The sequence below is a fragment of the Rutidosis leptorrhynchoides genome, chromosome 1 (assembly GCF_046630445.1).
Source record: "Rutidosis leptorrhynchoides isolate AG116_Rl617_1_P2 chromosome 1, CSIRO_AGI_Rlap_v1, whole genome shotgun sequence".
In the NCBI taxonomy this organism is placed as follows: Eukaryota; Viridiplantae; Streptophyta; class Magnoliopsida; order Asterales; family Asteraceae; genus Rutidosis; species Rutidosis leptorrhynchoides.
The window spans coordinates 558,475,855-558,499,814 of record NC_092333.1 but is presented as its reverse complement, the minus strand read 5'-3'; the positions used below and the strand labels follow the sequence as shown (position 1 = coordinate 558,499,814).

At 36.4% G+C, this 23,960-nt stretch overlaps 3 protein-coding genes across 4 annotated transcripts; 1 reads left to right on the top strand and 2 right to left on the bottom strand.

Annotated features, from left to right (window-relative positions):
- Nucleotides 1-7,673: 7,673 nt before the first annotated feature.
- Nucleotides 7,674-8,129, bottom strand: LOC139843949 (uncharacterized). The gene is made up of 2 exons (XM_071834136.1): nucleotides 8,039-8,129; nucleotides 7,674-7,996 (listed from the first exon to the last, which is right to left on the bottom strand). Exons 1-2 carry the CDS (start codon nucleotides 8,127-8,129, stop codon nucleotides 7,674-7,676), a joined length of 414 nt encoding a protein of 137 aa, XP_071690237.1.
- Nucleotides 8,130-11,261: 3,132 nt separating this feature from the next.
- LOC139880753 (dolichyl-diphosphooligosaccharide--protein glycosyltransferase subunit 2-like) lies at nucleotides 11,262-18,486 on the bottom strand. The gene is made up of 20 exons (XM_071865499.1): nucleotides 18,349-18,486; nucleotides 18,101-18,246; nucleotides 17,130-17,322; nucleotides 16,945-17,034; nucleotides 16,641-16,703; nucleotides 16,457-16,526; nucleotides 16,217-16,281; nucleotides 15,598-15,652; nucleotides 14,636-14,760; nucleotides 14,432-14,547; nucleotides 14,264-14,333; nucleotides 13,763-13,864; nucleotides 13,601-13,687; nucleotides 13,373-13,515; nucleotides 13,062-13,173; nucleotides 12,898-12,981; nucleotides 12,237-12,317; nucleotides 11,923-12,147; nucleotides 11,706-11,828; nucleotides 11,262-11,612 (listed from the first exon to the last, which is right to left on the bottom strand). The coding sequence occupies exons 2-20, from the start codon at nucleotides 18,241-18,243 to the stop codon at nucleotides 11,496-11,498; spliced, it is 2,064 nt and encodes a 687-aa protein (XP_071721600.1). The 5' UTR covers nucleotides 18,244-18,246; nucleotides 18,349-18,486; the 3' UTR covers nucleotides 11,262-11,495.
- A 1,245-nt stretch (nucleotides 18,487-19,731) lies between these two features.
- LOC139880727 (ABC transporter I family member 21-like) lies at nucleotides 19,732-23,146 on the top strand. 2 transcript variants are annotated; one of them, XM_071865498.1, is made up of 6 exons: nucleotides 19,732-20,055; nucleotides 20,331-20,491; nucleotides 20,769-20,820; nucleotides 21,120-21,256; nucleotides 21,528-21,614; nucleotides 22,538-22,671. In XM_071865498.1, the coding sequence occupies exons 1-6, from the start codon at nucleotides 19,920-19,922 to the stop codon at nucleotides 22,568-22,570; spliced, it is 606 nt and encodes a 201-aa protein (XP_071721599.1). In that variant the 5' UTR covers nucleotides 19,732-19,919; the 3' UTR covers nucleotides 22,571-22,671. The 2 variants fall into 2 exon arrangements, with proteins under 2 accessions (XP_071721599.1, XP_071721598.1); XM_071865497.1 differs by having other exon boundaries at nucleotides 19,735-20,055; nucleotides 22,574-23,146.
- The last annotated feature ends 814 nt before the right edge of the window (nucleotides 23,147-23,960 follow it).

Below are 23,960 nucleotides of genomic sequence, written 5' to 3'. Positions count from 1 at the left end.
CGGGTCAGACCGGGGATTTGGTTAGTGCTTAGGTCTATGTGAACTAACCTTGCACTAATCGTTTTGTGTTGTTTTAGCAATCATCAAGCGAGATAGACGTTGTACTAGCAAGTTAATGCGACGTGCTCGCGTAACAATGATTAGCTACCATTGTTACGGGTTCAAGACGTGTCAAACAAGCAATGTACGACGAGTATCAACCAAGATGGGGCGGTGTGGTATATGTATGTCGTTCCTTTTCGTTTCGTTGTTTAATCTATATGCATTCTTTAGAATGAAGATGGAAGATGGAACCGGAACGTACGCGCCTATTCATGAGGGGAAGGATGAGTTAACATTAAGGATTGAGGCAGAGTTCGAACGCTATATCTTGATTTTTGCCAACAAGGTTAAGCAAGTTCTCCAAGAGTTGTTCGAGGGAATAGTGACCGAGATGGTTCGAGACCGAGTGCCTAAGGTCGTGAAGGAAGAGTTAGAAAAGAGGTTTCCTAAACCTCAAGGTGACGGTGACGAAGGAGCAACTATGGGGATTGAATCTCATGCTTCAAAATTTGCTGATCACTCTTTGGGTAAGAGAAAGTTAGAATCAAGAGGTGCTCCTAGTAAAAGGGCGAGAAGTACGCCCGGAGGTGTTGAAAAAGTGAAGAAGAGGAGTAAGACAGGTTATGGGCCTACGTGCTTTCGGTGTGGAGGACGAGGTCATTTTGCACGGGATTGTACGAGTGTACCTTTAAGCACGATCAAGTGCTTTATTTGCCAAAAGAAGGGACACCGTAAGTCGGAATGTTCCGAATCGTTTGTAGATCGGGTTAGGAGGTTAGAGCGTGACTATCTGATGATCAGTGGAGCGCAAGGGTCCAACGATGATGTTTCAGGTATTTTCGTCTTTGGTACAAATATGCCTTATTATTGTTTATTTGTGCCGATTAATTCCGGTGTATGTATTAGGGACTTAAACTTTGCTTCGAGATCTATTTAGACTCAAGTGAACTCGGTGAAGATTCAGTTTGCTGATGGTTTTGATGATAGTGCACCAGGGTAGCGCCTGAGTCGTTGACTCGTGGAAACGCGCCCTGGGGACGAATGCATAGTGGTAATATGTAGTATTGATGCGGGTGACATTCCTAATGGAAACACCCTATGATGACATTTGTATTGACGGACGAGGGCGTAAGACTTGGTGCAATCAAGCATTTCTTAGTGATAGGGTAAATGAATCCACTAAGCCATGAGAACCAACTTTGGCGTTAGGTTGTGAGCGCGTGTTCGCGTTTGTAGTGAAGTGGGTGAAACCCTTGAGAGCATGTGTGTATCGTTGACCGGATGCTTTCGTAGTGGTAACGGGTAGAAAGGATTTGATAGTTGGAAAAGTCTACCTTGCGGGTAGCGGTAATTTCGTTCTAAAAGGATACGTGTTATGTTGACATTGTGTCATCACTTTAGTGGCGCAATCGGGTGACGGTAGACGTTAGTATTTATTATTATTGAATTGAGCTCTCGAGAATTCAGGAAGAGGGACCGACGCCAAGTATGGTCGTGTACGACGGTAAATGGCGAAATCGTTTGACTTTGTAATCTTGACGATTTGATTTAGGAAAGAGGTTCTACGTTGGGAAGTTGGTAGTGTTACATCAAAGAAATGGTGTCGACTTTATTAGGATTTATATTCCTACCAAGGAAGCGTAATGGGATTTGAGAAAGGGTATGATGCCTCATTGTCGTATACTTTGGGTAGTAGTTACAAAATAGCCATTTTGTGTACTACGAGGAAATTAGATATATGTGTTTATTTGGGGTCATCTCTCTGTTAACCGCGTTTGACTTGTGATAGGTGATGAGGGATATCCGGAAGGATTAACTCTTCGTTACCACCCTTGGTTGTGATGGATGGCAAGCGGCTCTCGGGAAGAACCGTTACTTGTATATTTGCGATTTTAATTGCCCGTAGGAATTGTGCACATAGCCGTTTTGTGCACATGGTTGAGTAATAGTCGGTTTTACTCACACATTGGTATTAATAGTGCGGTAGCCGTGTTTCACACACATATTGTTGGTAGTGTTGCAATAGCCGTTTTTGCGCACTACGGATATATCACGATAGCCGTTTTTGTACACCTTGAGTTTTGTATTGAATAACCTTCTTATTGTTAGTATTGAAAACTACTGATTGTATACGCCGGTGGTTCGGTCATGAGGACCATGTTGTGTGACTAGTGATACAATAGCCGTGTTCTGATCAAATACTTGTGGTAGATGCGTATTAGCCGTGTATGCGTACTAAGAGGGGTGTTAGGTGGAAGGTGTTATCCGTAAGGATTCATTTTTACTTGGCCTTCATCTTTTGGGTTGTTGACATTAGGTTGAGACTTGGTGGTTTTTAGCATTGTACTTGGTAAGGGTACGCTAGGGGATTGATATCTTGGCACGAGATCGGTTAAGTTCTTCCCGATATAAGGGATTGAGCAAACTTTGTACTCGGAATTGTGGACTTTAGTAAATTGCGGGTGACAATTTGGTTATTAATGTTGACTCTTAGAGAATGATTGCCTAGAGAAGTTGGAAGAATACCTGAAGACTTCGCGTATTCTAAGTGATCATTATAGACTTCAGATGTTGTGTGTATTGCACGTTTCGGAATGCGTGCAAGTGTGTATTTAGTTATTGGAATAATCTTCGAATTAATGATTAATTGACGATTCGATTTCAATGGCGGTTTTGTGATTGTGTGACCGCGTGTAGTTAGGTGACGTGTGACATCAGGAGTCGACCCCGTAAGGGTCGAGTCTGGGAGACTCGGTGTTAGTAATCGGAGTTGGATAACACAACGTCAGGTGCCTCCTTATACCTACTAGTGTAACTTTTGACCCCGATGATGTGATTGCTTTGATTTTGGGTACCGGTGAGAAACTCGAATTTACAACGGTGGTATAGTGTGATGTTTAGCGAGCGTTGACACTCAAATGATTTGAAAGACCGAGGTTTGAATATCTTATAGCGAGTCCTTGGAAGGATTATTTAGTATGACCAACGCCGGAGAATGAGGAAAAGTTCCTATCTAGTAGACGTGATGAGCGAACGGGTGTCGCTCATTTAGGAAAGGAAAGCTTCGATGGTCTTCGAAAAAGTCCCAAGTTGGACTTTGGAGTTAATTGCGAAGGTAGTTAGCGACGTGAGACGGTATGGCGAAGTTCCCGATAGAGGGATACGAGAGATTTTCGAAAAATGTCGGGATGATTCCCGAATATTCCACGATTGATAGGCGTAACGACAATGATTGTCGGTGGATTGTACTACTTTTAGGACGATTGTAGAGTGTAGGGTACGGGTTTGGATACTCGGCGTAAGAGCAAACGGTTGTAGTTATTAGGTCTCGTGGGTTGATTACCCGATATCGTGAAATGATGGAGTGCTATGGCTTTTGGAAAGATATATTATGATGTTTTCACGGTGTATTTCCGAGTGAGTGGTGAGAATTTTGATCGAATGAAAGTGTGAAGTACGGTTGTTGTATTATGATGCGTTAGTGTACGAAGTGAGAACCCGGATGAGTGATTGCTACAAGTGTAATTCCGCATTGGAGACGGAAATGTTCAAGGTAGAGTGCTTAACTTCTAGTATTTGGTGCGGATCACGAGAACGTGATCCAATCTAAGTGGGGGAGAGTTGTAAGACCCTAATCAGTTTGTACAGCAGTGTAAATATGTTACATAGAGTGTGGGTGATGTTGTGCAGTTAAACAGAAGTCACTGAGTGAGCTGAGCCTAGTGCGCGCCGCGCACACTAAAGGGAGCGCGCCGCGCACCCTTACTGTAGCCGGGTTCCAGCTTTTTAAATCAGATATTTTGATAGGCATTTTGGTAAATTCACTTATGGACGGGTTAAAGACAGATAAGTCAGTTTGTGGAGCACCATTACTCCATTATCAACAACCTTATCACTTTAACTTTAATTCTAGAGAGAGATTGTGATTTTTGAGAGAGAAAGCTTAAATCCAAGAGGAAGGAGCTTGTTTTGGGTTAAAGTTCAAGCATTAAAGTCGTTCATCTTATCTCTAGCTACGTTTTGATCATAGTGGTATGCTCTAATCTTGGTTTCCTTGTTTAATTTGTGAAAGGGTTAGAGTTAGGTTAATGATGAACTTAAAACCCATTTGTGGGTGAATGGGGTGTTTTTGGATGAATTTGGGTCATGAAGACTCAAAGATGACTAACTAGGGTTTTCAAGTGTTAGATTGATGATTATGAACTTAATTGGTTAGTTAAAGTACTAGAACACTTTAATGATATGTAAATGGGTGTTATTGGGTATGGATGACCCAAATGGGTGTGTTGACTTTGAAATGGGTCAAATGAGTCTTTAATGACCTAAGCGGCCTAGCAAGTATGAAAACGAGTTAGCCTTGTGACCTAAGTGTGTTTTAAACCTATCTTGACGAATGATTAGGGTTTTGGTGTGTGTTGACCCAATTTAGGGTTAAGGGTGCAAATGGGTTGAAATTGCACCTTGGGTCAAAATGGCTTAGAATGGTGAAAGGGTTTGGTTGACCGACTTGAGTTTGCGTTTGATTATATGTATAATGTGATAGGTACGTTACTTTAAGGTTTCGCAAGCTCGGGTATCTTTTCACAAGACTTTGAGGTGAGTGGAATAATTATATGCGTATGTATATAATGTATCTATTTGTTGTAGCGTGAAATGTGTAGTGTCGAGGTGCTAAGACACCATGTTTCACGTGAAGAGTGTAGCATCGAGGTGTTAAGATGCCACTCGGGTGTAGCATCGAGGTGTTAAGATGCCACCTAGGAGTGTAGTGTCGAGGTGTTAAGACACCACTCCGTAAAATAATGAGTGTTGCATCGAGGTGTTAAGATGCCACTCGGGGTGATGTGCCGAGGTGTTAAGGTGCCACCCTAGGGGTTAGTGGTGCGAGGTGTTAAGTGCCCTAATGGATGTTATGAACACCGATGGCGTTTTCGCGAGCGCCGTTCCCTTGTACTATTGGTCGACCATGGTTACTTGTGTTGTAAGCATATTATATCATTTCGAGTTATATTATTATGCGGTTGTTGCTAGCTTGTGGTATTGGAGATTATAGCTTGTTAATGTGACGATAAGCTAATTGTGTTGCTAGCATGTTTGCGGTTTGTGTAAGTGTATGCAAGTAGGTATAATTATATATGTATTCGTATAATTATTGCATTCACTAAGCTTTGCTTACCCTCTCGTTGTTTACCATTTTATAGGTTCAGTTTTGGACAAGGGTAAGGGCATCGTATTGGACTAGAGATCCCGCTTGATGCTAGGGGACGCTTTTGGCTTTAGTAGCTCTTGGAGTTTGACCGGTAGTTGGGTAGTTTAATCCCAAACGCCATGCTCATTGTGTAGTTTGGAACTTAAACTTTTTGGTGGTCGAAACTCTAAACTTGTATTAAACTTGTATTTTGGGTCGTGTGGGCCCCGCTTGTAAAACATAATTTTTATGTTTGATTCATGTTAGTTTTACATATATAAGTTTGTTGTGAAAAGCGTTCGGTCTAAAAATGTCGGGAAGTGGTCCATCTTTTTGTGTGTTAAAAACAGTTCGGACAGAAGCTGGAGTGCTCTGTGCGCGCCGCGCACTACAGGGGATGCGCGCCGCGCACTCCCCTGTCCAGCAGCTTTTAATTTTTTTTTTTTTTTGGGACTGTTTATGGTCGGTTATCGGGTTGGGTTGTTACATTTAGTGAGGAAGTTTATGACAATGGTAAACCAAGAAAAAGATGTTTTCCTTATTTGTGGTGAAGAGTCATTATCATTGATTGTTTCCAAGACCATTGCAAGTACCATGAAAGTTTTGGCTAGTTGTTTCAATGGCTATGTGTGCCACTTCATTGCAATTCTATTTTGCCTATTTAAACAAGGCTTGATAATACTTGAAGACAACTTCTTTCTAACACACTTCCAAATTACTATGAGATGATCTCCTAAGCTTCAACAACACATCTTTAGAGAGATCATGATTAAGAGAGAAAGAGAGATTCTACTTAATTAGTAGAATTATGTGTAAACTCCAAAGCTTAATTTATATCATTTGTGAGTTTGTAAACTACATTCTTTGATAGTAATCAAAGAAGTGGTATAGTTATCTTTGGGGAATTTGTAATAGTGGGCGACATACTAGCTTTAGGTTAGTTCTTGTGGTAAGAACATCATTGTACTTAGTGATCCCTCTTCCTTAAAGGGAATTAGGAAGTTGGTTAAATTTCTAGTGAGAAATTTGGTGCTTGTCCAAGGTGAAGACAAGTGAGATCTAGGTAGTCTTTGGGGTGATCGAAGATGGTCATGATGTAGCTTATTGAAGAGCTTTTGGTGTAACCGGATCTCCACCGTATTTGGAGAAAGCTAGTGAAGATAACTTTCTCGATTTGTGAATCGAGGAGTGGATTAAGGTGGATTTGTTAACATCCACCCGAACCACTATAAATCTTTATGTTTGTGTTCCTTACCTTTATCTTTTGCAAACACATACTATTTTATGTTACTCATACTTTGGTCTTAAGACAACAAAAGTAATCGAAAAAGTTTTAACAAATCACTAAGGAACTATTCACCCCCTCTAGTTCGTTACATACATCAAACAAAATTTTCTAAAAAAGGAAAGAATTTAAAACAAACAAAAAATTAAAAAAAAAAAAAAAAACGGTAAGCTAGAAAAAATCGGTGTTAACCAGTTTTTTGAAAACAATTGGTATTACCGGAAAACCGATTCGAGGCAACAGTTGCGTTTGTATCGTAAATATCCAGTTATAATGGGTGAAAACTGGTCGATTTTACCCGGTTCGATCGGGTTTTTCAATAACCAATTTTTTGAAAAACATGTTTCGAATTTTTAAATGGCTCGGCCAAAAATTATTTTTTTTACACCACTATTTGTGCCCCGAAATTACCTGGATTGGATGATACAAATAGTCGATTGGTTAAGAGAAGATAACCTCGATTTTGTTTAGCTTTGATTATCAGTATACAAATACTGAACATAACCCAATCAAACACTTTGTTGATTAAAAAAATAAAAGAAAAACTCCACAAGCTGTAGTTTTCTAACACTGCTATTAACCATTTAATAATGTGAAGATTTGACCTTCATTAGTCAAATGTCAAATTTTTGTAAGGTCCGCTAGTTTTTATTTTCCTTTTTCCTTTTGAGTAAATGTAATAAATAATTACATCACATAAAAAAAATACATATCAAATATATAAAAAAAAGACATAAATTAATCTTTCATTAATTCAACAATACATAAAATTTAATGATTATTTAACAACTACATGATTTTAATAATTATAAAATAAATTAATGCTTAGTGCAAAATGTCGATGGAAGGGTCCAATCTGTTCGGTTAGATCCTCGGTAAGTTGGTCGTGCACCGCTCTATCCCTTATTTATCTTGTGACGGTGTCTTGATCTCGTCCTCTATTTATTATACGTTCGAGAAGGTTCTTCACGTCCTCGGTAATAAAATCTTCCTTCCTCTGACATACTGCAAAACCATTACCTTTTAGAATCATATTTTGTAAGATGACACAACACACCATTACTTTTCGCATTCTGTTTATTGACATAATGCCCCTATAGATAGTCTTAAAATATGAAACCGATCTTGTAGAACCCCAAATGACATCTCTACATCCATTTAGGCACTAGCAAAAGATCTGAAAAACTTAATCCTTGGCTCATCTGTGGGACACGAAAATCCTTTGACAAGAGTCGCCCAGTCGATATATATACCATCAGCAACGTAATAACCTTTGGTGTACTCATGACCATTTACTTCAGATGGTGCAGTTGGAGCCATTCCTTTCTTAACTTCATCAAAAATAAGGGTTTGGTTCAAAACATTTATATCGTTGCTGAAACCCGCCATCCCAAAAAAAGCATGACAAATCCACAAGTCGTATAAAGCCACTGCTTTAGGCATAATGATTGGTTTCTTGTGATCACCCCGAGTGTATTGTCCTTACAAAGTAATGGGACAATTCATTCACTCTTAATGCATACCATCGATACTCCTGAGCACACCCTTGCAACCATGTTTCTCCCCGTGTGCACTATATAATCCTGCAACATCATATGCATTGAGAGTTCTCATGTATTGACTTTTGTATAAAGTGATCACACATTTACAAAAGTGGTCTAGACACAATATTGATGATGACTCACTCGTTTGTAAATATTCATCGAACATATCGGCTGTAGGTCCATACGCTAATTGGCATAGGGGCTTAGTACATTTTTGTAAATTAGTAAAAGTTGAATTACCGATAACATCAATACGTTATGTAAAATAACTAAAATGCTCGGGAATATCATTACTAGAGAAACTAGTTATGCCTTGTGATATTCGGAGGATTGATTGACATCGCATACTAAAACGTCTTTTAAATCTTGAAGTCAGATACTTTGGCGACTCACAAAAATAATCTTCCACAAAAGTTCGATGTGACCTCACGTTCTCTCGGAATATAATAACTCAATGAACACACGATTTAGTCTCGACATCAGACTCTTCTTCTAATTGTTGAATAAAATGAGCATTCTTCGAATGGGAATCAGATTCACGTGAATACCATCACATAATTATAAAAAATGTATGATTATACTATAATATATAAAAAAGAGAGATAATGTATGTTTTGGTGTGTAAAATTGAATTGTGAGATAGGTTTAAATAGATAAAAGTAATAAAAAAGAATGAGATAGGTTTAAATAGATAAAAGTAATAAAAAAGAAAAAAAAATCGAACGGCCTAAAATCGTTGCCAAACGGTCAGATTTTGTGGACCAATCAAAACACGCCACGTTGCTTTAACCTTTTTTTTTTCCCTTTCCGTTGAAACCTCAAATGACGCCCCATTGGCGTTATCCCTGACATTACCTTAATGACATCAGGGGTCAAATTTGGCCGGCATGTTTGACCGGTCTTTTATTTATTTACTTTTTTTTTTATGTTTGCTTTAAGAGTAGTCTAATCAAATTAAATTATTTATGTTAAGTTTATACTGTGTACAGTAAAATTTTAAGTATATACTCCGTATAAAACTCAACGTACTTTCTGCCAAGTTTCAAATGCTTCACTTATTTATAGAGTTTTAACAACTTAAACATCTTTTACGGAGACACTGTACGGATTTTTTTTTTTTTTTTTTTTTTTTTTTCTTTCAGAAATTAATCAATTTCTTGAAAGTTAATCAGTTCTGCATCAACACTACAATGGTGCTTCCCAAACATTCTTCGTTTGAAGATCGTCTTACCGCCACAACTTCTTTGTTCAAGAAAAGGTATATAAGCGGAATGCTAAAACCCAGATTTTATTTTATTTAATTTTTAAAGTTCTTGTGTAGGTTATTAATTAGTTAAAGGATTAAGTTTTTTTTAATCATTTTTTAAAATTATCTGCATTGCTCATGCATGTACAGATGCTTTATGAACCAAAAAAGTTCCATAATCTTGAACAAGGTTGCAAAATTCGCTATCGGGTGAATAATTGGTTAGGACTTTGGAAGGATTAATCGGTAATTCGGGGATTAATCGGAGATTAATCGTATTGTACTGTATACATTTAAATATTAAATTTTAAAAAATAAGTGTGTAACTATAGAAAAAAACCATAAATATATAGATAGTTTTTAACATAATTGTATAAAATTTTTCATTTTGCTTCAAAACTATAAAATTTTAGTTTAAATTCATGTTAAAATGTTAACTATCTTGAATTTGACCGACTTTGATTACAAAATTTGATTTTGATTCATCAATTGACGTTGACCGTTAAATTAAACGGATTTTTGGAAATCGGAACGGATTGCTCCTAAAAATGATTAATCGAGGATTAATCGGCGAGTAATCAGGTTTTTTACAACACTGATCTTGAATATTCAAGAAACTAAATCATTTATTCTCTGTAATTTATGATATCATCAGGCTTATCTTGACGGAAGAAGATTCAACAAAAAGGCCAAAACGACTTGGTTTTGCTAAGTTTGAAGATGAGGAGTATTATTATTCTGAAAAAATTGAACAACTTAGTAAGAAGATGAAGAAATTTGCACTCATGAACCGGTTAGCACCAAAAATCGCGAAAAAAATGAAGAAGAAGAAGATGAAGATACTGAAAAAGATGAAGCATGAACCGATGGTTATTATAAGTAATGAGGTAACCGAGCTATTGAAGAGGTTCATTGACGAGATCAAGGGTTCGGACTTAAAGTTAATAATTCAAAAGAGGTTAAATCGTAGCGATTTGGAAATATGTCAAAACAGGTTAATCATACCGATTAATCAAAATCAAAATTCTGAATTCTTGAAACCTGATGAAAAAGTACTTCTTGATAAACAAAGAGGGATTGAGGTTGGATTCATGGGCCCAAAGCTGCAAATGTATAAAAAAAAGATGGTGTTAAGAAAATTGCACTTTAAACATTACAGTAGTTATATGTTTTCGAACAATTGGAACCAGTTTGTGAGGGACTACATGAATGATTTGAGGGAAAATACAAAGATTCAAGTGTGGTCATTTCGAAGAAATCAAGAGTTGTGTTTTGCTGTTGTAGTTATGGGCGATGAAGGAAACGATGTTGCTTAAGGACTTATGATCGTCGTGTGGACTTTAATTTATGCTTCTGGTTCGATCAATTGATAATAGGTTTATATACATTTATTAGTTGTTGAATATATTTCAGTTAGTTATTTGTTTCACATTGATTTTGTTGTTCATTTCTCAAATAATGCCTTAGGTAATTTTATTTTTTTGGGGCATAGGTAAGATAATTTCATCTGTGCTTGGCTTGATATTCCTCATTGGCAATTCGAGGGCCATTTGGCACATTACATACTGCAAATGCAGATAGCTTTGGGGAGTCACATGATCCGGTGGTTGATCCGTTGATATACGAGGTTGGGGGTCACCGTGTAATGTTCGGAACCAAAGAGTTTTGCTTGATAACGGGATTAAGTTTCAGAACAATAGATTGGTTGTACTTGTAGCTACCCTCTTACGCTCCAAGTAGGTGTTCGTGTTTCCTGCGTAGTCATATTAATTCCCCCCCAAACCAGAGGTACTTTAATGTCTCTCTGTGAGTGGTGCTTCATCTCCATCTACACGCGGTAGTCATATTTACTTACCTATTGTCCGCCTTTAATTGTATTCTCTACAGCAAAAAATAAGTCTAGCAAGACAACTTCTTAAACTTTTTTGGATAGTTTTGTGTATGTAACTGATGCAGTAATTCAATTAAGCTCTCATTATAAATTAATTCAAACAGCCCCTTATGTTAAATCTAACCTAAGAGGCTGGAACAAAGATCAAACCAGGATGGGTTAATATTACAAGATTAAACTCAATGGTCAAAATTCAATTCTAATGTAACCTCCATCTAGTTATAATGACATGATTCAGTGACTGTAGTACCCCATATATAATCTCTCTACTTTATGGTATCTATTTTGTCTTAAAAATTTCAAGCCGATTTTATCTTGGCTGAAGTTGAAGCAAGGTAGGAAAGAGTTCTATGTCCCACAAACATCAAAAAGATCCCCATAACTCCCAATGTTTTCAAAGTGGTGAAAAGATCCACCTGTGGGCAGGTAGCAAAAACATAAAGGTGTTACAGGTGGCATGAAAATGGAAGTCGTTGAACGATCAGAAAAAAGTGTAATGGAAGGCGTACCTTCACCCAGAAAAACGCATAGAGCAAGAGCACAGCTGCAATGCCACCGTGAAAGAGGATGGCAAATGCTGCTGGTATGGCTGACGTTGGGAAGTTCTTCAAATTCACACCAAGACGTAATAGCTAACACAAAGAAATTTAAAAAATATTACAAAAAAAAAGGTTGACTACTAGTCAACTACAAGAGGATAGTTAACAATATAACAGATGAACTTACCCCAACCAAGAATGCAAGGAATGGGACAAGAACCAAACCCAAGAAAGCAAAAGAAACCTCTTGAGGAGGACGTTTTTCTGGAACCCGGAAGATGTGGTTAATCTCTTCCTTGGGCCCGTATCTTAGGTAAGGATCAACAGCTTTTGTAGGAGGACGGGCGGCTTTCTCAGGTGCATCGGGCAGATCTAACTCGATAGAGCCCAGAGGTTGCAAAAAGGAATTCTCCTGAGAGACCAAAATAAGTATGCTTACAATATGAATGACAACAAAATGAACATAAAGTTATTGCTAATATAGTAATATGTAACATTTACCATGACGGAGTCACCCACTGTCAGCTCAATTTCATATTGACCAGAGAGATAGAAAAATTTCTCAACAAGACCAAGAAAATCCTGAAACAGGCAAAGTAAACAACTATAAGGATGAAAAATGATGTGTCATGTTTAACTCTTCATATATGCTCAATTTCCTATCGAAAAAATTATAACATTGAGTTGCTTGGAACTAGTAGAATTGTGCTGGGATCTAGAGTGGCAATTTCAAGCCACTTACGAAAGAAAGGGTCAATTTGGGTTTTGTTTCAAACTCCAACAGGTCAATGAGCCATATTATAAGTAAATAGGTCAATTGCGTTGGAAGTAGCACAGAGCATTATTCTGAAATAATCAACCTTTGAAATCAATTATTCAACAATTTATATATAGATTCAATTGGAAAATTCTATATCATTTTAAAAAAAATATAGTCGTCGTAACAACGTTTTTAGAATTAACGTGGAGTAGAATTCAAGACACATTAGAAAGTTTAGAGAGCTAAGCTATCAGCAGACAGAATTTTATCCCTTGTTATTATTCACCCATTTGGGCCATCACCCGACCCATTGACCCGCCCATCTTTCCACCTACAAGAAACACATATGATTTTTCATAACTGAACATAAAACAGCATTATAAGAATAAGGAAGAAATAGACCAGAGTAATCTCAAATTGCTTCCCACGGTTTCCCACAACAAATATATGCTCAACTCCAGTTTCATGCTTCAGCTTCAATAACGCCTGCAAAGTAAACAGGAGTTAGATAAGTTAAGCCGACAAAAACTGGTTACGAAGAAATAGTCTAGAAGCTGGTCGGATACCTGATGAGGTTTGAATGATTTGCCAAATGGGGTTGTCAACTCAAAGGATAAGCGCAACTTTTGAAGGTGGTTTGCTGATAAAGACAGATCAGTCTTACCCGGTAGATCAAGCCTAACAAACCGAAGATTTACATAATGCACATTCAAAAATGTCAGTTTCCATGTGCAATAATAAGGAGCAAACAAGACACGATGATCAAGTCATGTGTCTGCTTTATGTTCATGTTGCATGCATTTGGGTGCAAGTCCACTATGGTTAAGGTCGCTTTTCAGTCGGTTTCTATTTTCAAAGGAGGTTTAGAAAGACATACTTCTTTTCAGACTCTACAATATCGCCCTCAAGCACCGCAACTTCAGCATTACCAACTTCAGCAATTCCTGTAACATAGACTGGCACTTTCGTTCGGCCTCCAGTTGCAAATTTTCTTTTGTGTTCTGGGTCTGAAAGCACAACCTAGTGAAAGAAAAAAAATAAGTTCTATTGAACGCTAAGAAAGGCTGAAACAAATAGGTATCAGTTTTGGATCAATTTGAAGCACCTCAAAAGCGAAAACATACTCCCCAATATCAACAGTTTCTGGCAAATCCATGGTATAAATAGCTTCTTTTGGATCAAAGTGAAGTTCCTGAAATAAGAAAAATAACAATTAAAGCAAGGAACGATGCAAGTCACGGGTAACGTTTGCCAACTCATAGAAGACCTGTTTAAGGACCGAGGCGTCTTTTGAACCAGATGCGAAAACTTGCATAAGTTTCACAGACAAAGGAGGAGCCGAAGACCCCAGCACAGTGTTCACACTGACCTACAAGCAGAATTATGAGATGTAACAATCTGAAATCATAAACTTCAAGTGAGAATCCGTTTGAACTTGATCAAATAATAATCAGATATTAGCGCAGGTCACATTTGAAAAACAATCAACACGTGTTTTTAAACAAATATTATCCAAATGTAGAGGTTATTCATTTAAGCCATTGCTTAAACCCTTCAATGATATGATCATGTAGCAGCATATATTCCGAAAATGGAAGTAATAAGATGGTAAGCAGTCTCTAGGCAATGCCAACCTGTTTAGTGATCATGTTTCACTTCATATTCCATATCTCATTACACCAATGGAAGTTCAGAATCTAGGGGTATAACAGAATGGAATTTGAAAAATAACAGCAAAATGAAACAGGCCAAACAAAACAGCGCACACCTTAAGTGTATCTTTATTGGTCAATGAAAGCACGGTAGCTGGAAGCGACAAAATTAGAGGAACTGATACGCTGCAACAAGAGATATTTTGTGATTAAATTATAACACAAAAAACTCTTGATTAATTAATGCATTAAGTGGCTAAGTGTGATGACCAGACTAGACTTGCCTGTTATTTTCTAAGCAAGATAGAGCGTCAATTTGGTAATACAAGTCCTTGCTATTGCCAGGGGTTCCAATGCCAAGAAAAAATCTTGCTAAACCCAATATCTTGTCCTCCGGTATCTGCAAAATTTGAGCAACACTAGAAATAAGCTATAATAACTGGAATAGAAAGTGGCCTGTATTGAGACAACATGAGAGTGTATCGCACGTTTAAACCTCCAGAAACGGATGAAAAAGCAGTCAGCCCTCGAACAACTGCAGAAGTAGCTGCGAGTGGGCCGTTTTGTCCACTTACATCAATGTGTTTGTCATCGAAGTAGTAAGCCCCATCATCTACAAAACAATCATGTGATAAATGGCTAACAAGTGTATTCAAGAGTCTAGACACGATCACCTCTTAATACAAGTGGATTTAACCATCGTGCATATAATTCATATTTTTATGAACTAATAGAGAATCAAAATAATCACTCACTCTTTATTATTGCACTTTAGCAAAAAAACTTTCCAATCTATTACCATAAGATCAAAATCAATGTTTACTTATTATTTGCTATTCGGCTATTCCTATTTGCCAGTTTTACCATTGGATCGCTATAATAAAGTCCATACATCTTAAAGATAATTTAAATTTCATATGCAAGTGACACGATTAAAAATTACAAGCCCATTACACAAACACTAAATTTTCCCCCCAGTTTGTCATCAAGTTCACTACTAATACAGATGTAATACTAGTCAATCCGTAACCGATCAACGAGTCTTAAATCAAGCACATAAACCTCCACACGAGACAAACATACTGCGAAGTGGACTTATTATAAGCTTGCAACTAGTTGACTCAGATTTCAATAACTTCATGTGGCAATTATACATCTCGTATGGTCTCACTTTTCTCCAGAAAAACGTAGAGATTAGAGAATGATATGACATGGGCAAAGTAGATTTCTTCACCCTATGTCATAACATAAGAGAAGGAAAATATTCCAGATGCATGTTGAGGTGGGAGATGAAGAGAATAACCAAAGCAGCAAAAAAGCATTGGTACACCTTGAAATATATATAATTATATATATAAACTGTATACGAATTAGCCCAATAGAACTAGTTCCACGCTATTTAATCATTAATATATTAAATCATTAAGGAGGAGACTATTCATGCACTAACCATATTTCTCAATACTGTCAAAGAGCTTCACAATATCCTTTTTCAAAGTAACAATCTGCACCAAGGCACACAAAAGTTAGATAACAGCAAGAACCATTCATGATATAGTCAGTAAAACTGATAGAGGTAAACATCACACAAATGCGTTCACGGTAGGGAAGAAGATGGGAAAGGCACGATTAGCATCATGTTTAGTGATTGTAAAGAGTGCTACTAAATTACTGACCTATATTAGCATGCAGAAAAAGAAATCATATATTCTGCTAGCAACTATTATTATTATAACAGAATTAGCTAACTTTCACAATTCTAGTCAGCTATATTCAGATGATTAAAGCAAATATGGATCAACATTTCTAACAAATTATTTACATATGCATCAGAAACGCCAATACAGTAATACATAAGGCCATGAGACACTTAATTCAGCTGATACAAATCGTCATAAGCCCACTGTTTGAGTACAAAGTACAAAAAAATTGGAACACATTTTTCAAACAGATACAGTAGACATTGTGGACTTATAGCTGCATAGTTGCATACAATGATACAAATAATGTTAATGGTTCAAGTTTGTCATGACAGACACGGACAGGCAATCAAGCACAGTACAAATTACCAGATTTTCATCGACAACAGAAGCAGCTAATGATACAACTCCAGAAAGGGTTTCAAATGCCACTCCTGATTCAAGTTGTTTTATGAAATTAGTAGTTGACCAAGAAACATGAATGTGTGAAAATTAATCAAATTGACTATGACCAACCTGCAGCAGTACAACAAAATGTAATACTGATTTGACAAATACTACTTCAATAAAGACATTAACACCAATATCATTGTGCAATTAAAAGCTTACCTGCCGCATAAGTACTAGACTCAGGATTGTTAGCATTATAACGCCACCTTCCATCACTTTGACTGAGAGCCTGAAAATTATTACAATGTTAACTAAAACATTCACATATAAAGCAACATAAACACTTCAAAATTCTGCTATCAAGGAGTGAAATGTAATCCTTGACAATATATATAAAACCAACCTTTATGGAACGTAAAATCCCATCAGCATTCTCAAGATGTACATCCACTTCGGAACTTAGATCCTGCAGCGAAATTAATGACAAAATAAAAAATAAAAAAATAATTTAATAAGAAAAAGTAAATGCAAAGCCAATATATATAACAATAGGATAAAACCTGACAATCGTCTTACTAGATATTAGCTTCAGTATGTCAGATATAGCTTTCTTGTTACCAAGTAGTAGCCATGACAGAATTTCCAGCAACTTACGCAAAAAATTAAGCTCTGAAGTACTGAATTTCTCCAAAAAAATAGGTAGTTACCTTAATAAATAGCAAGCCTCCAATCGGATGATGATAATCAAGAAGCGAAGCTGCATCTTTAATAGCATCTTTAAGTCTTGAGACAATGCCCTAAAGAAGTAAAAATTAGTATAGACATTTAACCCTTTAAAAGACAGAATTCTATATATATGAGCAATATTTTGTGTAAGATTGATTAATCACACCCTTAAAACTGTCGGACTGATCTTGCATTTCAATAGCCCATTAACTCGTAAGGCGTGATACAAGTCCTTTGAGTTTGAAGAAAGCGATGAAAGAGTATCCTCCACAGAACTACAAGTGTGGTCCTTTATATCAGGTTTCTTTCCTATTCCAAGAACCTCGAATGTCCTTAAAGCCTCATAGGCTTCTTCTAAGCTGAAATATAGAACCCTTAATCAGTCGTCTAAGTGATATAGCGCCAAATACGTTTTCAATAATTTATCACTTTAGTACACATCCAAGCGAAGGATTAAACATAATACGAGGAAAAGATGAGAATGTTCAAAGAAGCGGTAATTTAACATATCAGGATCCTCCAAGAACATGCTTTGTTAATGACTTCTTATATAGTTATGTTTTATTAGAACAGAAGACTCACGCACCATATATAATTTTACACGAATAATATCCTAAACGGGACCATGACCTTAAAGTCAGAGGAGCTCCTCGATACCGCTAGGCCAAAGGCCCTTTGGTACTTATATAGTAATATTGACTACTATTTTCCTCACAAACAACAAAACTGTATTGCACATCATTTTTAAACCCCGAAGATATACTACTGATCAGCGTCTACCATTCATAGCCAGAGGCCAACATCAACCAATTAAGTGTTCCTACTCTTTTGTTTATCAATAAGCGAAAACTCAAACTGCAAATTCATTTCTGTCCTTCTCGTAACACTAGCACGCAAGTCAGTGTGTGTACTCATTTTGTTGCCTCTAAACATATATGAACACACAAACATATCACATTAACATCCTACAATCCGTTACTCGGTATCATACAGATAAATACAAACATTTAATTCATCATATGCTCCTTAATATACAAAACACATACATACATACATACATACATACATACATACATACATACATACATACATAAACAGATAACTCGATATGGAAGTTTAATTGAGGTTTAAGCGAACCTAGAAAACGATCCACCGGCGGGAGAGAACAGTTCTAATGCAGCGGACCGGTGAGATTCAGAGATCGGTTGAAATACCGCTACAGTTTCACAGATCGACGTTACTGCTATTAGTACAATGATAAAACCTAATTTTATCGTCATTGCCTGTATTAAGAGTTAAACAATAAATTGTAAACGAAATTAAGCAATCTAATAACTACAAATTTGATCGAAGATATATAATTGTAATTAAAATGAGGATCTTACGACTTTGATCGGAGTTCGAAGAGAAACGAGATATCGACACAAGTGTAGTGTGTGTGTGTGTGTGTTAGTTCTCAGTCTTTGTACGGACTAATTTTCAACGCCTGAATGCAAGCTTAGGTATTGCACTGGAAATATGTTTCAGCTTTTACCCCTTCTCTAATTTTCTATTCACTTTAATCCTCATGGTTAGTTTTTTGAACGTGATTCTCAGTTTCTCACACATCATTTTTTTTATTCATACACAAACGTGTCACTTAATTATATCTTTACTTATACTTAAAATAACAAAAATAATAATAATATAAATTTAACTCCTTAAATTAATCTAGGTGTTTAATTATGAGTTTATAATTTATAATACAAAAGTGTGTGTGGATTAAAAATTTGTTTTTGAGAATCACCTCCTCTTATTTTTATTTGAGCTTAATCTACATTTTTTATTTGAGTCTCTAAATTTATAAACGCCAGCTTCATATTGTGCCACGAAAAACCCTAATATTCATCATTGGATTATTTCTCAAAGACCAATTAATTATGTTTTATTTTAAATTAATTATATGGAGTATGTTTTAAGATATTCTTCTCTGTTTATTTCAATTCAATTAAGAGTCAAGTTTTTTTATTACGACCTGTTGTGGAAGTACTTGATCACAAACATTGAGCAGATCATGACAATCTGTTGTGGAAGTACTTAATCACAAACGACAAATCTCGTTATGTCCGTTCTAAACAATATGAACGACAACATTGAATTACAGAACGAGCACTATTGAAATTACAATACAAATTGCATACAAACAAATCACAAAACTTAAGCCTTAAACACACACGTATTCAACCCCGCAACTTTACTCATCAAAAACCGCAAATTCATACCATTCATCGGACAACCCAAGAATACCTACACGATGCCTATTTTCCAAAGTCAACAAAATCAACTATGCCGGCAACAACACCAAGCCCACTAAAGACTCGACGACGGAAAAATGGAATGAATGAACCAAACGAGCAACAATCGAACAAAACCCAAAGCAGAATCAAACTGTAAAGGAACTAGACCATTTTCACTATATTTTCTAACGATTACAAATCCGCAAATTCCAACCTCCAGCAAACGTCAACCAACCACCACTAGTACGACCGTAGGTTACCCGCTACCACTATAGAGTATAGACCGCCAACAGCTTCATCAATAACATAACAAACTATCACCAATTGCCGTATGAAATTTCTATGTACAATGCTTGTTATGTAAATATTTATTAAAATCTTAAACTAGTTACGTATTTGGACTAGAAATCTTTCCAACAAACACACGACATTATCATTACTCAAAATTTCATTAAAAAAGAATTGACATCCTTCCAACTACCGTCAAAAACGTATTGCGATTCGCGAGTGGTAACCGTAAGTGACAACAAACATTGCTAACGTGGAGAAATCATAATAAAACACGTGTACCCATAATATACAAACACGTCACCAAACCCGAATTCAAAGAACGAAGGTACAATCACCGTAAAGGTACAAATACTCGCAGCACTCCAATACAGAACTCGAATCAGGCAAAAATGGAGGCAGAATCAAGTAGCATCAAAGTAAACGGCATGCAATTCGGATACAGTGGTGATAACCCTATTTTTGTTGATTTTAATCTCAAGATTTCACCTCGATCTCGTTGCCTTCTTGTCGGTGCAAACGGATCTGGTATTTGCTAACCCTAATTTATTCGTTCCTAATATTGTTAATCCTCAGATACAAAATTGGCCGTTATTCATCAGTTATAACTAAAAATTTGGGGTTTTAATTGTACATTTGATGGATTAGCATCATGTGTACACGTTTTCATTCAGCTAACATATCAGTGCAGCAAATGCAAAGCATAAATCATTTACATAAGCATAATTACTTGACTGTTTCACCTAAGCTGAGGTGTAGCTGACACAGGCATTATTCATCTATTTGTTGTTGTATATTTGCAGGTAAAACTACTTTGCTGAAGATTTTAGCTGGAAAACATATGGTTGGTGGGAAGGATGTTGTGCGCGTGCTAGATTTTTCATCTTTTCATGACACACATTTGGTTTGTAGTGGTGATCTATCCTACTTGGGTGGATCTTGGACTAAAACTATCGGTTCCGCTGTAAGTCCATTTTTGTTATTGTTATGACATTTGTGTTACATTTGGTCCGTAGTATTCCCTTTTGAATATAAATGGTGAAATGTTAGTTTGTTACATAACATAGGTTTGCATTTGTACATTATGCTTTAAGTATTATTTTCCTGGCATTTTGTCACTAGCATTATATGATTACCGTCTTTGATAATTAAATGTTCATGATTTCAAAAGTGAAATGGTATCTCACGCACCAATTGAATATCCAGTTTGTAGTTTATCGTATTATTTTTCTTAAATTCAGGGAGAAGTGCCACTACAAGGAGACTTCTCCGCGGAACATATGATATTTGGAGGTTAGTTATTGCTTTATCTAGATATCTAGATACATATTATATATTACTCGTATATATGTATATATGTAATGTAATGCTGGAGTCCTTAACTCCCAACGCTTCAAAATTATTCAGGCATTTTGATGATTCTTTAACTTAAAATGTTTATCCTGTTAGTTTGTAAAGATGGACTACTTGTAGATTCATGCACATTAATGCTTATGATGATTTGCTGCATGATATAAACGCACAATATAATCAGTCTACTGTTTGCTTTAAATTATAAGTCAACCTGAATTTCTCATCTTCTGCTACTTCAGTTGAAGGGATTGACCCAGTTAGAAGAGAGAAGTTGATTGACTTGTTGGACATTGATCTACAATGGCGGATGCATAAAGTTTCTGATGGGCAACGACGGAGAGTACAAATCTGCTTGGGCCTCCTTCATCCTTTTCAGGTCAGTTCTTGTTCCCTATCAGTCTCTAAACGTGAAATTATAAATGCTCAGCTATGTTAGTTCATTTGTTCCTAGTTTCATATATAGTTCTTTTAAGAGAAGATATGCTACAGTTTGGGTTTTGGGGTTTGATGTGATGATCTATGTATACGTTTATTGATAGTTCACTTGTCATTCACTTTTGTATTTAAAAAATCTTCTCTTGTCATTACCTAGCTGCGTACACTATATTGGAATTTATTTGTGACTTAAGGAGATGTTTTTGGTTCAGGTTCTTTTGTTAGATGAAGTTACAGTTGACCTGGATGTTGTTGCGAGGATGGATTTGCTGGAGTTCTTCAAGGAGGAGTGTGAGCAGGTACGGGGTACTTGATTTACTTGTTACGCACATATTTAGCAATCTAAGATCATATATATCCATGCATATCCCAAAGTTGTTGATATGTGTCTTTACTATAAAATTATTTCTTTTAGAGTTGTATGCAATGTGACTACATAGAATTAATGTTCACCCATTCAAGTTCTTTTGTCTCGTGACCTTGCATTAGTAGCAGATACCATCCTGACGATATGTTTGAAACACAAAGAGTCACCTACACAAGCCCTACACAACTTCTATTCATACCACATGTCTTAAATGAGACTTGAACCCACAACTGCTTGGTTGATGGGCCACTCACTTACAGCTAGGCGAAAGACTATTTGATGATTACCATCCTAATTCCATCCTAAACCGCCATGGATTTTGTCTAGAGACAAGAGGTGGCTGGGTGGGTTGGTAACTGGTAAAACAGGCTGGGCAGGGTTAGGTTGACCCCCAAACGTTTTTTGCTCATTTTGTTAAACTATACTAGTCTAATTCTTTGAGTAAAACAATTTAGGAGGTTAATTTGCATCAAAAATAGATTTTGGCCGTCTTTCAACCACTTGACTACAATTCTTTTAGCTAATTTATGTATTTGAACTGTTTGTGGTAAAACACAACCCTAATTGACCCATTCACAGCTAAAAGGTTCAAAAATGACACTTGTAGCTATGAGCTTTGTCCTTCACTCAAGCGATAAATAACACTATTTTGTAGTCCAATCACAGAGCAAGAACTAAGAATACATTCAATGGCAAATATCTATTATATTTCAACCACTTGACTTATCATCTTAAAATTCCCCCTTATGATTTTCTAAATATAATATTGAATGAAACGCTATTTAAGGTCTTAAATTATTAATCTGTCATCATGCACACAATCCTGTTTCTTTCGTTTTGTATCTCTGTATTCAGTTTTTGAACTTAAAGTACCATTCACAATTTTAACAGCGAGGATCAACAATCGTATATGCAACACATATTTTTGATGGTCTGGAGTCTTGGGCAACAGACCTGGCTTATATACAAGATGGAGACTTAAAGAGATACGACAAGTTGGCCGATCTTCCTGAAATGAAGAACTCCTCCAATTTGCTATCTGTGGTCGAGTGCTGGCTACGTTCCGAAACTAAAAACCCTAAAAAGAAACCTGTCAATCCTTCACCCTTAATCCCAAAGACCTCCCCATTTGATTCTTCCCCTTTCAAATCGTCGAGGCACATGGCATACTACAGATGATATTCTTCTAACACTTCTGTGCCAATCTGTAAGTTTTACAATTAAATAAAGCTTTTGCTTGTCAGTCATCATTCTTTACTTGTAAAGTTGTTTTCTTTTTGTCTTTAGGGACATTAGGATACAATTATAGGTTACTATGGGGTTGTTTTGTTTCCCATTACCAGTCATTGATATTTATATATGAGTACCACATGTCTTTCCAGCTTAAATTGTGGTGTTTGCATTCTTATATATGTATCTTTTTACAACATTGGTAGTTTACCTTGCATTCATAGTGGTAAAAAAACAAATACATATACGATCTTTTGATAATACGATCTTTTGATAATTAGTAATAATGACTGTTGCTTAAATTGGTAATCTTGGTTTTTAAGATTGACGAAGAGAAGAACTCTCGAGGAGTCACTTGCCATGTTGTATTACTTCTGTAAACAAATACGATTTCCCTATTCCGACTATCTGAAGAGGTCACTCAAAGAGGGAGAATATATTTAGTCAGATGTATGCAGCCTAAGTGAGTTATTTAATAATCATTTATGATCATTTCTCCGGCTGTTCCAAAACCCAAAATATGATGATAGTGAAGTTTAAAAATGAGAAATATAAAAAATCCAAAATATAATGATAGTGATTTTCAAACATGAGAAAATATAATGATAGTGAAGTTTAAACATGAGACTGTTAATAAGTTTGATCTTGATCTTGATATCACATTTGGTAACCACCTCTAAATTTAAAACCATCCAAACACTATGCGAAAGTATTAGGCTCATTGCAACGGCAGTGACGCATCATGTTAGAGCTTTTGTGTTCGAAGCACACCTCAGCACGCCAGTAGGGGGCGTGGTGGGTGATTTTTTTAGGCTTGCTTGAGAGAAGCACGAGGCAAATCACAAGCGTTATTGTTTCTTTTCTTCTTTAATTTACACTCAACTTTCAATCCTATCACTTAGATCGCTCATATATTTCATAACAATCTCTAACACCTTCGTCACTACTTCCCTTAATCCCACCGTTTGTTATGTCACCGTCATCCAAAAAAAAACTTATCACCTTATCATGTCACCGCCATGACTACAAATAGTCTTACTAGTACTAA